Consider the following 15,164-nt stretch of genomic DNA (forward strand, 5'->3'; position numbering starts at 1 on the left):
TATTATTTTTATTATTATTAATTAATAGTTACGTTAAAATTAATTTTCATCATGAGATTTATGGATAATAGAAGAAATAGGTTTCGTTGTTTTATTCAGAGACGACTCCATTTTATTGATTAATTTTTGAAATTTATTGAGCTTGAAACCCTCGTCTTCATGGCTATCAAGACAGGTGTCAATAAACTCCTGGCTGCTTGACCGTCTGGTATTTTTCTCAGCAGCGGTCAGTTCGTTCGGAACTTTAGGCTTTCTGCCGCTGGCAAAACGATTCCAGGCTTTAGTAACATTATTAACAGTCTTATCCGAGGAAGAACTTGAGCACCCGGAGTCACGTGACCTTGCACGGAAGTCTGCGAGTATTGCAATGTCATCGTAAAGTTCTTCTTTAACGTCTGTAACATTCGTAAAAGTAGTGGTCGCTGCTGTCACGTCTAATTGACCCGAGTCAATTGGCTCCTGTGACCGTGGTACTTGGTAATGCTCCAACTCATCGTCCACGGCATTTGTCGTTGACCGCAACTCACTCTGTGACAAATTCTTAACTCTTGACTGTTCATCTTTAACGCACAGCGATGACTCATTGTGAGCAACTATTTCATTATTATTTTGAAATTTTTCTTCTATAACATTTCTCAGCGAGCCAATGTCGTCGTAAAATTCTTCTGGTTCTTCGGCAAACTTTACTGGAGTCGGTATCGTCGGCGGTTTTGCATAAATAGGCCTCGGAGCTGGTGGACAATTATACTCTGCCATGTTATTATTATCAAGCGTATTTTTATTAAATTCACTGGCAAGATCCGATACATCATCGTAGGTAGGTAGCTCCAACAATTGATTATTTTCCTGCCGATCGGCTCTTATATCATGATTATCAGGTTTCGCATCTTTAATATCTGGTTTCGTATCTTGATCATCAGGTTTTATTTCTTTAACACTTGAGTGAACTTCCTTTGGTAAATTTTTAACTTTTTTCTTCTTACTTTCCTCCTTCTTCGAATCTTTTTTGTACCTCACGCGATTTAAAAAAGATTTTTTCTTCGGTGATTCTTTGGCATTTTTATTATCAACAGCCTCGACATCATCATACATTACAGAACTTCTTTCCTCTTTAACTTGACTATGAATATCATCATAAGTATCTTTTAAATTTTTACTTTCCCGTTTAACCTTTTGTTCTTTTTTACCCACAATGTCATCGTAAGTTTCCATAACCGGCAATTTAACTTTATCTTTGGCAATTTTTACCTTATCAACATTCTGATACATAGTCGGCTGTTTGAATTCCTCGACCATCTGATAAATATCGTCCTCATAGTAAGCCTCCTCCGTGAAATCAACAGACTTGTTTTTATCTTCATGAGGAAGCGACGGAAGTCTCCGCGGTATTCGTGCAGGTAATGGTGGCGGGTTTGCGTCACCATTGACCCCAGCTATTGTTTCTTTTTTTCTTAACTCAACCTCCTCGAAACCTTCATTTTCCTTGGCTTCGGCGCCAACATCTTGGTACTCTTCCTCGGGCCACAGTTGTGAATCCACATTATCTGTCTCACTCTCTTTCTTTAAACCTGCCCGGCAGATTACCGCGATCCACTGTTCCATTTCCTTAGGGGTCCTGGCAATGAACTGATACGTCCTATCACCGGGACAAAATATTTCAAAGGCAGATTTACTGCGTTCAAAATCTTTTATATAGTCAGTAGCCGCTCGTGCAGAGTATCCACGAATTGAAATTACGTCACTCGGCTGTTTGTCATTCTTGGTGGCGTACAGCAGTAAGTGTGTTCCCACGAGGCCTAAAATTCCCCAAGCATACTCACTTTTAGTAATTATTAATTAACTAATCAAGACAAATCGTGTTTTTAATTTCTAAAAGGCATCTTAAATACCAAACAAAATTTTTTAATATAAAAAAAAAATCGCGTTACAGATGCCATAAGGGCGTATAAGGTAAAATACCCAGTAATTGAATAGGTTTCAAAGTAAAACGTACTTGACCCTACTTTTAATATATAAAGATGTCATTATTAGTTTAAATTAATGATTTTTATAAAAATATAAACAATTTTGAATTGATTGAAGTACAAAATAACAAAGATAATTGAATATTTATATTTTGACAACGTTTTTAAGACAGACAATGAAAGGAGTTGTAGTTAAATAATCAATTCTAACAAGCCGCAGTAGTTGAACTAATAAAATATATGGCAATAGACCAAAAATTTTCAACGTTTTATTGAAATATCTAAAGAATTATAACATATTATTTTATAACATTAAAAATAATACTATGAATATTTAAGGGGGAACATCACTGTGACGATCGAAAAAAAGAGGTGATTTTCGGGAATTTTTTTGACAGGGAAAATAAAGGAATTTGGGGATAGGATTTTTTTTTAATTTATTAAGGGTACATTACAGATTATTATCCTAAATTTTTATTAAAAAATATTTAATTATTACAAAGTTATTAACAATCTCGCAGAGCACTAGAAAAAATTTCCCCCTCCATGGTCGGTTCGATAACTTAAAAACAGATCATCTGAAAATAAAAATCCAAATTGTTTTTTAATCAGTAAGGATGTAGTTATCGTCGCACGTACGGAATTTTGAAAATTTTAATTTTTAAAAAAATGGCGACTGATTGAAAATTTTCTCACTATTCTTACTGTTTTTTTTTGTTTTAACCTGGCTGAAAAAATTTTTAAAATAAAAATTTTTCAAATTTCGTACGTGCGACGATAACTACATCCTTACTGATTAAAAAGCAATTTGGATTTTTATTTTCAGATGATTTGTTTTTCAGTTATTGAACCGACCGTGGAGGGAGGAAATTTTCTCCAGTGCTCGACGAGATTGTTAATAACTTTGTAATAATTAAATATTTTTTAATAAAAATTTAGGGTAATAATCTTTAATGTACTCTTAATAAAATTAAAAAAAAAAAACCCGATTCCCAAATTCCTTTATTTTCCCTGTCAAAAAAATTCCCGAATATCAACTCTTTTTTTCGATCGTCACAGTGGTGTTCCCCCTTAATATGTTCATTTAAAAATGAGTAATATTCGTATTTAATTTTTTAATTACATTTTTTATGAATGACAAAGTAAATTTTCAATTATAAATCAAAAAAACTCAATTCAAAACGTTCAATAATTTTTAACTACACTAATTTTCAGCTATAAAACTTATTTAATGTGCAGTAATTAATACAAATCACAATGCTGATCACTAGTCTATGAACCAATTAGAAGTTAAAGTGCAGTTAAAATTAAACGGCCCCAGCTTGTTCAAGTTCTGGGTACCGGTTTGAAAATTTGGAGGTATAGTTAGACGCTAAAATTTAATATAAAAATTATAGTTTATGTCTGCAAAAAATATGTATTATTTAGAAAAGACTATTTTATTAGGTGGTACAATTTTTTTTATTTAAAATGATGATATACCGTTTTTTTGACTGATTGTTCGGTCTACGGTGTAGTATCTTTTTCATGAAAAAAAAAAATAGCATCTACCGGTTGTTCTCGACATGTCAACTTTTAAGTTAATAAAAATATAATTGTTTTGATTTATAATTGAAAAAATTTATAGATATCAATTACTGTATCATTGAATAATTATAACATGCGCATATTACTTATAATAAATATACGGATTTTGTATTACAACAATTCGAAAAGTCTATTCAAGTATTGGTCTCATTTTTATAAGTGTTCAAGTACTGGGTACTTTACCTTAATAAAAATCCTATTTTTTTTTCTAAGTTCAAAAAAAATTTTTATTTGGGAGAAAAAAATTTTTTTTTCCATTTTTTGCACGTTTCATAGAAAAATACGTCGGTTCGAAATAAAAAATTTTTTATACGCCCTTATGGCATCTGGAACGCGAAATAATAATTAAAAAAAAAAAACAATATTTTAAATATTCATCAATTTTTTCTTCATGACCATTTAGTTTTAAAGACACGAAATTTATCAGTTAAAAACAATCTTACCAATCCAAAGCTCGCGGAATTGATCAAAGAGCTGAAATCCAAACAGCCTACGCTCCTCTTTCTGAAACAACGGACCACATTTGTGGCACTTGCTGCGTGTCTGCTCAGTAGAAAAGCTTCGATAAATACTCTTCAACTTGTCCTCTTCATCATCCACCGAAGGCTTTGCAGTAAACTCTTGAAACGTTTCATAGTAATCTTGCGCCGAGTACCTCGACACCCGGGGATTATCTGAGTCAATGTACTCAGTCACTTGCTGCTGCTGACGATGATGATTATGATTGTTGTTGTCATTGATACCATTAACTTCTTTCTTGACCAGCGAGAGACCTTTACCTTTCCCGGCATTCATGTCAAGGTAAGGCTCCGGCGAGGCGGATCGTTGACCCGCCGATGCCAAGCTTGTTTTTGAGCGCCTCAGAAGATTACTTCTGTAATTCTCCAGCGTATCCGGCAGGTTTATTTCTTTGGACAGCAGCTCAAGGAATTTAACAAGATCTGACAAAAAAATATAAGTAAGTAAGTTGAAATCCATAAATATAACTATTGACAATAATAATAGAATAAAATAAAATAAATATTATTTACCGTTCAGGATAGTAACAAGCTCAGAATCGAAAGCCATATTTTAAGTTTGACGTCAGTAACTTATCTCGTTAAATAATCCACAAATGTCTCATCAGTCTCTAATGTCCATCAGTGTCAACTTGCTTGGTATGAATACATAGTTGTCTTTTAACGACTCATTAAGTGTATCACTTGTATTGCTATCTAGCAAGTATAAGTTTCCTTCCAAATGCTTCTAATTTTTTTTTTATATTTATATTAAATATTAAATATATTTATTCGTACACAAATATGTATTAATAAAATAACACAGGATGCTTCAATCGTCGACAGGATACCGTACGATAAAAAGTTTATCTATAAATGGTCATCTGTGAGCCGGAAGAAACTAAAGATTTTTTTTTTTACTTTGTAGCAAAAAATTTTCAAGTATTAAAAGACATTATGACAACATTTTATTAATAACAAATAAAATCGTGTTTAATTTTTTTTAACTGGGCATTAAAATAGCATTAAAATAATCTAATAGTTTTATTGAAATGAAGAGGCGTAAGACCAACGCCTTCTCAAACTCCTTCGCAGCAATCCATCATCACATTAGAAAATATGTATATATATAGTCTTCAGTTAGTCTTCTTTCATATAAACTCAGATTATTGAACACCGCCGTAGTAGAGATAGATCATAGTAAGGTAATGTATTATCTGATACGTATTTGAAGTGTAAATAAACCGCGCAGTTATTACGTAAAGCTTCATAATATTATCACTGTGTAAACTATTGTAATTTAATTTAACAGCATAATACTATATTTACAGAGCGGTGAAGAAAAAACTGTCATATCCGATTCGAAATTGAAGGACTTGCTCAGCGATTTTAGTGACACAATTGGGAAATACTTTGTTTGTTGCAAGCAAAAAATTTCAAGAACACAGACTGTTGGCACTTAGTAAACAATAATATAAATGTACGGATAAAATATTGCGATTGAATAGAAGTTGAAAGGCGCAAGTATGCAGAAGCCTCGTGTTTCGTGTCTGTCGCCTTGGTTTACTGCCGACTCCCGACTCCCGCAAAGACGTAACACGTCTCTGGCATAAGTACATCGACGCTCATCACATACCCGCGATACTTATAATACTATACGGGCAGCATAGCAGCGACATCCAAGATTCCCTCCTCTTAGTCTGGCTGGTAGTATGTTGTGTATATCCACCACCTCCTCCTTCTCCTCCGAGGCCGCTACTCATACTTCATCTCTTGACTCCCTTCGATGTCTAATCCTTTGCTGAGTCACTTACATTTTAATTCGTGTCAACTTCTTACTCTCGGGCTTCTATGTGTTACATGCACGTACTTATGTCCACGCTGTGTACTTCATTTGTGTGGACTTGAGATCACTCGATAGCTAATCATATCATTTAGCGAATCTCATTGTCAATAATTTGATTCAATCATTTTAGTTATTATATTAATTAATTACTTGTTACTTTACATATCTTACTTTGTAATGATTTCTCTTGAAATTTCTACGACTTTCATAAATTTTTATTTTTATTTTTTTACCTAAAAAGAAATTTAATTATTTATTGATATTTATTTTTAAAAACTCATAAACAATTAACTTGTCTTTTTTTAATTAATGAATAAAATAATTTTAAAATTTTAGTTATCTGATCATTTTTAAGTTTTGTTTATTAACTACATTAGTACTAAATATGATACTAAAGTTAGCTAATATCTGACGATTTTTAGGATTTTTTTCAAGAAATAAATTATTTAAGAAAAAAAATTTCTAAAAAATTCCACTAGTAGATGGGTCAAAAAGTTGTTGTAATTTATTTTAAATGTTTTCTTTGCAGTAATTTATTTATTTATTTTACATGTGAAAATTTTTTTTTCGATTTTTTTATAGTAATTTATTTATTTAAAATCTCAAAAATTGTCAATTGGTATTTAAGAAATAAATATAAAAGTAAAAAAAATTTTTTAAATATTTTAAGTAGTTACCTTTTAGTTTGTAAAAAAAAATTTTTAATTCTTAGATTATTTATACTAATCTATATTTATTTAACGAACATTAAATATAACTATATTTAAAATGAGTCGATTGATTTCATAAAAAGAAATTTGTTTAAAGTCTAGCCCCCGCAGATTATTTTGAAATTTTTTTCTTTATGAAAATGACGCCTAACTCAAGATTTAAATCCTCAACGCCGTTACTTCAATTTAATAATTCTCTAAATTTTGTTAATTTTATTATTTAGGTAATAAAAAAATAAAATATTATTTTCAACTAATTATAATTTCTGAAAAACCTTTTTTGTCTCACTGAATTTTAAAATATAAGGTAGCTTCCAAATCCAATTTCAGTAGCTTCTTCTTTTTTAGTCTTCTTGGTTCCAACTATTTGCATGCAAATATTCCGTTATTTATATTCAATGCAAGTAAATAAAAAAAAAAAAAAAAAAAAAAACTAGCTATTTTGGCATTAGAGACAGGACATTTTTAGACACGCAAAACATCTAGCAAAATAATAGTAATTATAAAATTTTTTTTACCCAAGCACTGCATAATGAATTCCTCGTGATAAATGACGCGTTAAATGTCATGGATATTAATAATAACCATTTGTGAGGTGTCAAAATAGTTATCCGTTGTTGTTCCGAACCGAGTGTGTCGTGTAAGAGGTAAACATTTAGCTTTTAATAAAAATGAAAACTCGTTTTCAGCGTCATGCGATTCTGTCACTTGAGACGGGAGATTCCAACCCGCATTTCATTTCTTCTATCGATCTTTCTTAAAAAAAAATTACTCATAATACAAGAGAATCAAGATACGAATAAATGATATTTACTTACAATATATTATATATTATAATTTATAATTATAACAAAAAAAGTACATTTACACTTATATATTACAGACAGGTCCAAATAAATCAATGAAGATCATAATCATCATGAGGGAAGACAATCTGCTGGACTCTCGGCGCGTAAAGAACCCTCTTGGTCCAAGGATCAGTATGAAAGATCCTGAATTTACAGGGCTCGCATCTTGCAGCGTGGATCAGGAAAGTCGCAGATTGCTCCCACCACCTTCTGACATCTTGGCGTCTGGTCTCCCGTACTTGGAAGCTGATAAAACGCTCGTCGCGTGCTACCCGCTCGCTGTATCGCGGACAGGACAATCTAACACTGGAGACAGAGAAACTCTCGCATGATTCATTGTCGATAGATTGCCTGGAATGCCTAGAAGTTCTGCGACTTCCAACTTTCAGCATCGAGGAATGAGTTGGCGCAGTAATGCGATCTAATCTCACTATTTTCTTCTTTCCTTTCCCCTTTCCCTTCTTGAGCTTTTTAATCACGGTTGGCATGGTGGGTGTCGGAGACGTCGGTGAAGTTTCTTCCCTAGACTGCTGCTCCGACACCGGGGATTTGGAAGCCTGGGGATTCCCGAAAAGACCTTTTGACTCGGCAACTTTGATCATGAACAACGAGTTGAATTGCATCATTTCTTTCCGCCGAACTACCGCCAGATAACATCCGTCTTCAGCAAGCGGATTGTCGATTACTTCCTTTTGTTCATTATTGTGATGCCCGTACAGCTCGAAAATATTCCCTATCTCGAATAAATCACTGTCAGGCACTTGAACTTGCGGCACTGGAGAGCTTGAGATTTCTTCTTCGTCATCTTCGTCGCCAGAGCTCTTAGTACGGGACTCTTGAAGCAACGGTCGTTTTCCAGATCTCGAGGATCTTCCACCACTCTTAGGGCTAGAGTCTTTAGTGGGAGTTCTTTTACGAGGCTAAAGAAATTCAAACGTTGACAAATTAAAATAAATACGCTTCAAGAACTTATTTTGTTATAAAATCAATTTTGCACGACTTATAATGCGAAGCGTCTCTATTAAGAGTGTTTTACAGTCGAAAAAATTTTTTTCGCGTCTTCTTTGCAACTATTATTTTTTTTATATTTTTATTAGTTCACGCAATCAAAACAATTTGTATATTATTGTACACTGATAAAAAAAATAACTTAATTCAAGAAAAAAACTTTTGAACCAAGAATATCATTTTGAAGAGTTTAATCATCTGGGGTTACATGGGTTTCCTCGTGAAAAAATAGCCTATTTTCAACAATTTTTAACTTCCCGCTAAGAAAATCGAAGATTTTAAAAAATCGGGAAGTTATTGTTGTCACCCCATTTTACGAAAATCGAGTTTTCATCGAATCTCGACGTTTCGAGGTCCTAAGAAGCTTCCCTGACTATTCCCGCGATGGTGTCTGTATGTCTGTATGTATGTAGGTGTATATATATATATATATATATATATATATATATATATATATGAGTGTGTGTGTGTGTGTGTGTGTGTGTGTGTGTGTGTGTGTGTGTGTGTGTGTGTAAACCTCTCATAACTTTTGAACGTCTTGACCGATTTGATCGCGGTTGGTGCTATTCGAAAGGGCTTGACTGAACTTAGATTTTGAATATACTTTGGAACGATTCGGACCGGTAGATTTTGAGAAATTGCAAAAAAAGTACAAAAAAAAATTTTTCAAATGGGGTTTTTTTGGAATAACTTTTAAACGGCTTTACCGATCAATTCCAAAAACTAATCAGCTCTTAACATAAAAAAACCACGTCGATCGCCGCCAGTCCGGTCAAAATCGGTTGATTCGTTCGTGAGTTATCGTTGACGAAAGAAAACCGAAAAGTGTTTTTTCGGAATTACTCCGAAATTTCTTGTTTGATCAATTCAAACTTGAAGATTCTTCATGAAGCTTAAAAAACTGCGTCGAATGCCACCAACCGCGTGAAAATCGGTTCATTCATTCAAAAGTTATTGCGATTTGAAAATTCAAAAAATAGTGTTTTATGAAACTTCTATCAAACTTTTGAGCTCAAAAGCATACAAAAGCTATTTTTTTGAGCTCGGAGAGCTCAAAATAACACACAAAATGTATTTATGAGCTCGAAGAGCTCAAAAACGTCATAAGTGCAATTTCAAGCGTTTAGGATTAGCGGGAAGTTGCAGGGATGGCCTTCAGGGTCAACCGTTTTCCTAATTTTTTTTTAATATAAAAAATGATATATTCTATTCAAACTTTTTACTGTTTTAAAGATGTTTAATAAGAGATTACTGAAATTAAAAAAAAAATTATTAAAAACCCTGCCATTGTGACGTCATTTCCAACGAGCCCTCGGAAAAAAGATGCGTCCGCTTTGACAGCAGAACTCCTAGCAGGATTATTTTAAGTGAAAAAAAATATGTGTTTTAGTTAAAACTTCAAACTAGGACTTGGACGAAGGAAAAAAAAATAAAAATTAGATTTTTGGCAGAGGTTTTTACAAAAAAATGAAAAATTTGGCTAATATTTTCCGGCATTTTTTTTTAAATAGTTATAATTGAGAAAAAAAAATCCTTGGTTTCAGACCTTGTAAATCGTATCTCGAAGACCTGTCTAAAATTTTATCAAGATCGGTTCAGTAGTTCTCGAGAAATTTTGACAACCGTCTTTAAAAATATAGTTTTGAGAAAAACGCGTTTAAAGTTTTGATTGAAAATACAACAGCGTCTTGTGCGCGCAACTTTTTAAAACTATATTTCTGAAACTATTATTCGGATCGATTTGAAACTTTAGGACAATATTCTATCGATGTTGTAGAATTGAATAAGACATTAAAAAAAAATCGATCTTTTGAAACTGAAACCTATGTAACCCCTTAAGCCAAGTAAGACATTTCTCGAATCAATTAAATTAACTTGAACGAGGAGCAATTTTATAGATGAAAAATTTTTTCACTTGATTTAAGATGATCAAACTCTTTAAAATTTTCAATTTTTTAAACGTTGTTTATTTTCAGGAGAGAATAAAGCGTGCCTTCAAAGTGAAAACAAAGCTTTGAAAGTAGAAAACTCATACCAAGTGTTCACGAGTGTGCTTGTCAACGGCCATCTTGTTTGCATACTGAACAACCTGCTGAAGCATCTCAACGGTCTCTGAAGGCAAAGTACTGTGTGCTTCATATATGAGTAGCTGAACGTTGGGCCTGGTGAGTATGTACTTCAAGCAAGTCATTTGCTCAGCTAATAGTTTACGCGGTCGTTCTAATTGCGCTTGGTCGTCGACGTTAGTCAGCGACTCGAGCAGATCCGTGTCACCTCCTCGTGCAACTATTAGGTCGACTATGTTTGTTAAGCCCGTGTAAGAGCATGGAGGAGTTGCTAACACTACTGTTGCACGCTCCAGTTCTGCGAACCCCGGGGCTGTTTTGTAACTGCCAAATAAATATTATAATTACACTCTTGTTATTTCAGATGGAAAAATTAACATACCTTTCAGAAAATATTCTACATTGCTTTTCATTGATCCCGAGATTTGCTAAATAAGCTTCGTATTCAGCACGTCTTGATTCTGCGCCAAATGCTAGAAGTCTTCCAGCGTCCTCGATGTCAATTAATAGACCAGCCAAGTACCCAGTATGCCGAGGGGCTATTAGATGTGTCAGGATTATTGGACCGCAGAGATGAGACACACGAATTGTCTTTGCCAATGATGCTGCTCCGAAACACAATGAACGTTCCTGTAGTGATTATATGAGTCAATTGTTATATTTTCATAATTTTATTTATAGGATACTAAAAATAGCTGATGTTTGAGCCTTTTTTTAGTTTCAATGAATCGATTATAGGATAAAAATAAAAAATTAAGATTTAATACATGTCGTCATGAGTAATTTTTTAATTTCTTCCATTAATTTAATATTAATTATAAGCACTTGTAAAAACGCATTGTTTAAATTAATTTAAATTAAATTTATATTTAATTAAATTTTAAGGATGTAGTCTAGTTGATCACTTTCGAAAATTCGATTTTTTTTTGTACATTTTTCGAACGTATATGTGTCTAAAAATTCCCGAAAATATATTAAATGTTTCGAGCGAAGGCTCGTAGATTAAATTTTGGTAAGATTTTTCATGATTTTTTATTTAAAGATCCTTTTGAAATTTTAACCATATATTCTGCACATTAATACTAACAAAATAAACTACCATCATGTTAAAATATTGATTTTTACTATTTTTTTTTTGTTTTCATATAACAACAAAAAAACAATAAAAAAAATTTTTTAAGTTAAATCTAATCATTATAATAAATATCTATACTTAGTTAAGCTAAACCTTGTATAAATCCGATTGTAAAAAGGCTGATTCAAATTGTAACATAAAATCGCCATATATAATCTGTGTCTAAATATGATAAATAAATAAATAAATAAATTTTAAAAATTACGACACGAGAAACAAATTATCTTAATTCAAGAAAAAAAATTCTTAATCATGTAAAATTTACTCAAATCAAAAAAAATTTCTCAGTTCAAGAATTTTTCTATTTAAACTAAGACCATAAAGTTCTTTAAAATAATTTTTTTGGTTCAAGAATTTATATCTTGAATCAAGTAAATTTTTTTTAGTGTATGAATCTGTTAAATTTTTAATTTAAAATTATACAATTTTATTAACTTCATCTATTTTTCTAAGAAACATAAGTAAAAATTGAAGAAAGTATTAATAATATCAATACTTACAAGAAAAATAAAACGATATTCCCGAACTAACGTAGACCTAGCCAATTGTTCGCGAATTTTTTCATGAAGAATCACAACTTTCGGACAAATGGGATCGAATGCATAATTATTCTCTTTAAGCCTTCGCCAGTTGGCCGATAATTTAAACCCCATTTTGGTCATTTCAGCCATGAACTCTGCTTTAGTTGGAAGTTTAATTGTGTTGACCCATCCTGAAGCCGATGCTTCGTCATCCGTCCAGCAAATTCCTTCATTTCTTAAGTGCGCAGGTAATAATTTATCTAAAACCTTTCACTTGATATGAAATTACCTCTATTTAAATTTTTATCAATTATTAATTTAAATTCTTCCAGACAAACCTAAAGTAAGAGCCGAGCCACCGATCCTCAATCTAGAAACACCAGCAGCAATCTTGATCTTATTTTTCAGCAAAGCTTCTTCAATATCCATCAACCCCGCAGCTTTGAATAGTTCCTGTCTCATTTCCGTGAGAGCAATCTGTGGTGGAGAGATGAATTTACGGCCTTGCATATCGAACAAAAGCAGCCAGATAATCCGTTCTCGTTTTTTGAGCTCTCTGTTATTGATCCAGAAGCCCACATCCTCGAGTACTTGGTTGAGAATCTGTTTATCTAAATATTTCATTTACTTTTACCAGGTAAATTAATATTTTCATATTAAAATAACTCCCGGGTAAAAAAGTTACGGTGATCTGCCGGAAATCCTGAGGAATTCATATTTTGACACAAATCTAAATTCTAGAAGAATTCCCCATGAATTTCGGAAAAAATTGTGAGTGATAATTTTATTTAACACTGCAGTAACAATTGGAAAAAAAATAAATATGAATATGACATTTTTGATTTACTAGAAACTATTTCCTGTGCAGAATTTCAGTTGGATTTTGGTAGATAGGGCTCGGTATCAATTTCTATATGGAATAACGAATTATAGTTCATTCTATAATTTATAAATGATTCTTGGAGAACTCCGAAGGAATTTCGGAGCAGACTTTTAAAATTTTTTCAGAATTCGAGAGTGGGTTATTTTTTTTTTGTTGTCGGATTATTAATATTTTTCATGGGAATTCGGAAGAATTACGGAGAAGATTCTACGGACTTTCGCACACTGATAGAAGGATTTCTAAGTATTTAAGAAGATTTCTTTGTATTTAAGAAATCATTTCTTAAACATCATTTCTTAGTATTTAAAAAATATTTCTTAGTATTTAAGAAATATTTCTTAAATATTAAGAAACACTATAAATACTAAGAAATATTTTTTAAATACTAAGAAATGATGTTTAAGAAATGATTTCTTAAATACAACGAAATCTTCTTAAATGCTAAGAAATCCTTTTATCAGTGTAAAAATTTCTGTGGTTTTCAGGCTTGAGGTAAGCAGAGTAAATGTCCTATCGATTTTATTCAGAAATTAATGGAAATTCACACATTTTTATTGATCGATTTGAAAAAATGGGAAACAATTTCGTCCATTCAGTATCAATTACGATAACTTAAGGGAATCCCGAGGAATTCTAGAGGAAATTTTGAGGATTTTTAATAGAATTTTTGCTGATTTCAAGCTAGAAATAGATGAAATGAAATCCCTATCAATTATAGACAGTTTTTTTTTCCGATTGTCACTGAAGTTTTTAATAAAATTAGCACTTACGATTTAATCCGGAATTCATCGGGGATTCTTCTGAAATTCAGATTTGTGTTAAAATATGAACTCCTCAGGATTTCCGGCAGATTAACGGAGGAATTCCGCAACTTTTTTATACGGGAATCCCAATAAAATATATATTTACAGCGTAAAACGTCGTAAACTAGACCAAACACTCGACGCATTTCGGCTTCATCATTATAAGATGTCTGCTGTGGCAGCGATTCCCCTTGCAGAACTTTTGCTGCATGCAAAATATCGTTCAATCTCCATCCAGGCTCCATGTAAGCTTCCGTCATGGAACCTTCCGGGCTCTCTAGGCGTCGCAACATTTGCTGGCGTTTGGCTAAATTTTCATTCAAAATATCTGGAGAATTTCTAATCAAGTCTTCCGGGTTCTCAGCAATCGGTTCCCATTCCCAAAAGACTTCATCTTGCAGCACTGGACTTTTCACTTCTACATCTATATCTTCATCCGAAATTCTACTCAGTAAATTAACTAATCAATTAATCAATCAATTAAGTAATTAAACTTCAAACTAATAAAAAAGTAATTACTTTTTGTCAAAAGCAGAATCAACTTCACGCTGAAGATCAACAAGTCTATAATAAACTTGGTAACGCCACTCTTCATTACTCGGCAGCACCAATTCATCAAGCTCACTTACACGATCTTCTTCTTCAGTGTGTTCAATAGATTCCTTCCAATTAGACAGCATAACTTTGAATACTTTGGAGTATACTCCAAACAAACTGATCCGTCTTCCTTCTTTCGATTCATCTTCTTCTTCTTCTTCTTCTTCTTCTGACTTATCGACACCCATTTATCACCTATCAATTTTTAATCATTGATAATTTAAATAATAATGATAAATAAAAAATAATAAAATTGATCAGGATTTTGATATTAAAATAATTAAATAATAAAATTACTTATTGCGATAGTTCTTGATGCCTTGAGCGTCAAAAAGAAACTGCAAGACCTCTTTAGTACTTTATACTATTACGCTCGATACCCAGCGTATAACGTCGCGTGTCAGTAAAATATCTTTATGTACCCGCTCGAAACCTCGTCTCGCATTTTCATTGCAAATAAAGATTTGGCGATATGAGATTCGTGCTTTTATTACTATTCTTCGATTATTTTTTTTTAATGCTCTATTTATTTTACAGTTTATTTTTCTGGCAAGTCATAACTCGCAAGTGCAAAGTTAAACCTTAAATAATAAAATTTTATATTAATAAACTAAAATAAAGGATTTGTTTTACATAAATTTTTGTTCCTTTTTATATAAATACGTATGTTACATTTATTAACAATATTAATATACAAAA

The 15,164-nt window shown here is 32.2% G+C and overlaps 1 protein-coding gene across 1 annotated transcript; it reads right to left on the reverse strand.

Annotated features, from left to right (window-relative positions):
- Window positions 1-19: 19 nt before the first annotated feature.
- Window positions 20-15,006, reverse strand: LOC123268058. The gene is made up of 11 exons (XM_044732941.1): window positions 14,763-15,006; window positions 14,388-14,660; window positions 13,975-14,312; window positions 12,521-12,793; window positions 12,162-12,442; window positions 10,909-11,156; window positions 10,496-10,850; window positions 7,505-8,372; window positions 4,583-4,621; window positions 3,995-4,492; window positions 20-1,796 (listed from the first exon to the last, which is right to left on the reverse strand). The coding sequence occupies exons 2-11, from the start codon at window positions 14,651-14,653 to the stop codon at window positions 40-42; spliced, it is 4,923 nt and encodes a 1,640-aa protein (XP_044588876.1). The 5' UTR covers window positions 14,654-14,660; window positions 14,763-15,006; the 3' UTR covers window positions 20-39.
- Between the last annotated feature and the right edge of the window lie 158 nt (window positions 15,007-15,164).

This window comes from Cotesia glomerata, linkage group LG6 (genome assembly GCF_020080835.1).
Source record: "Cotesia glomerata isolate CgM1 linkage group LG6, MPM_Cglom_v2.3, whole genome shotgun sequence".
In the NCBI taxonomy this organism is placed as follows: Eukaryota; Metazoa; Arthropoda; class Insecta; order Hymenoptera; family Braconidae; genus Cotesia; species Cotesia glomerata.

Coding starts and splice junctions, on each gene's coding strand:
- LOC123268058 (XM_044732941.1), bottom strand. CDS start 14,653: ATGGGTGTCGATAAGTCAGAAGAAGAAGAAGAAGAAGAAGAAGATGAA. Junction 12,794..13,974: donor AGTTTACGACGTTTTACGCT/GTAAATATATAT, acceptor TGAAATATTTAG/ATAAACAGATTCTCAACCAA. Junction 10,851..10,908: donor TGTAGAATATTTTCTGAAAG/GTATGTTAATTT, acceptor TTTATTTGGCAG/TTACAAAACAGCCCCGGGGT.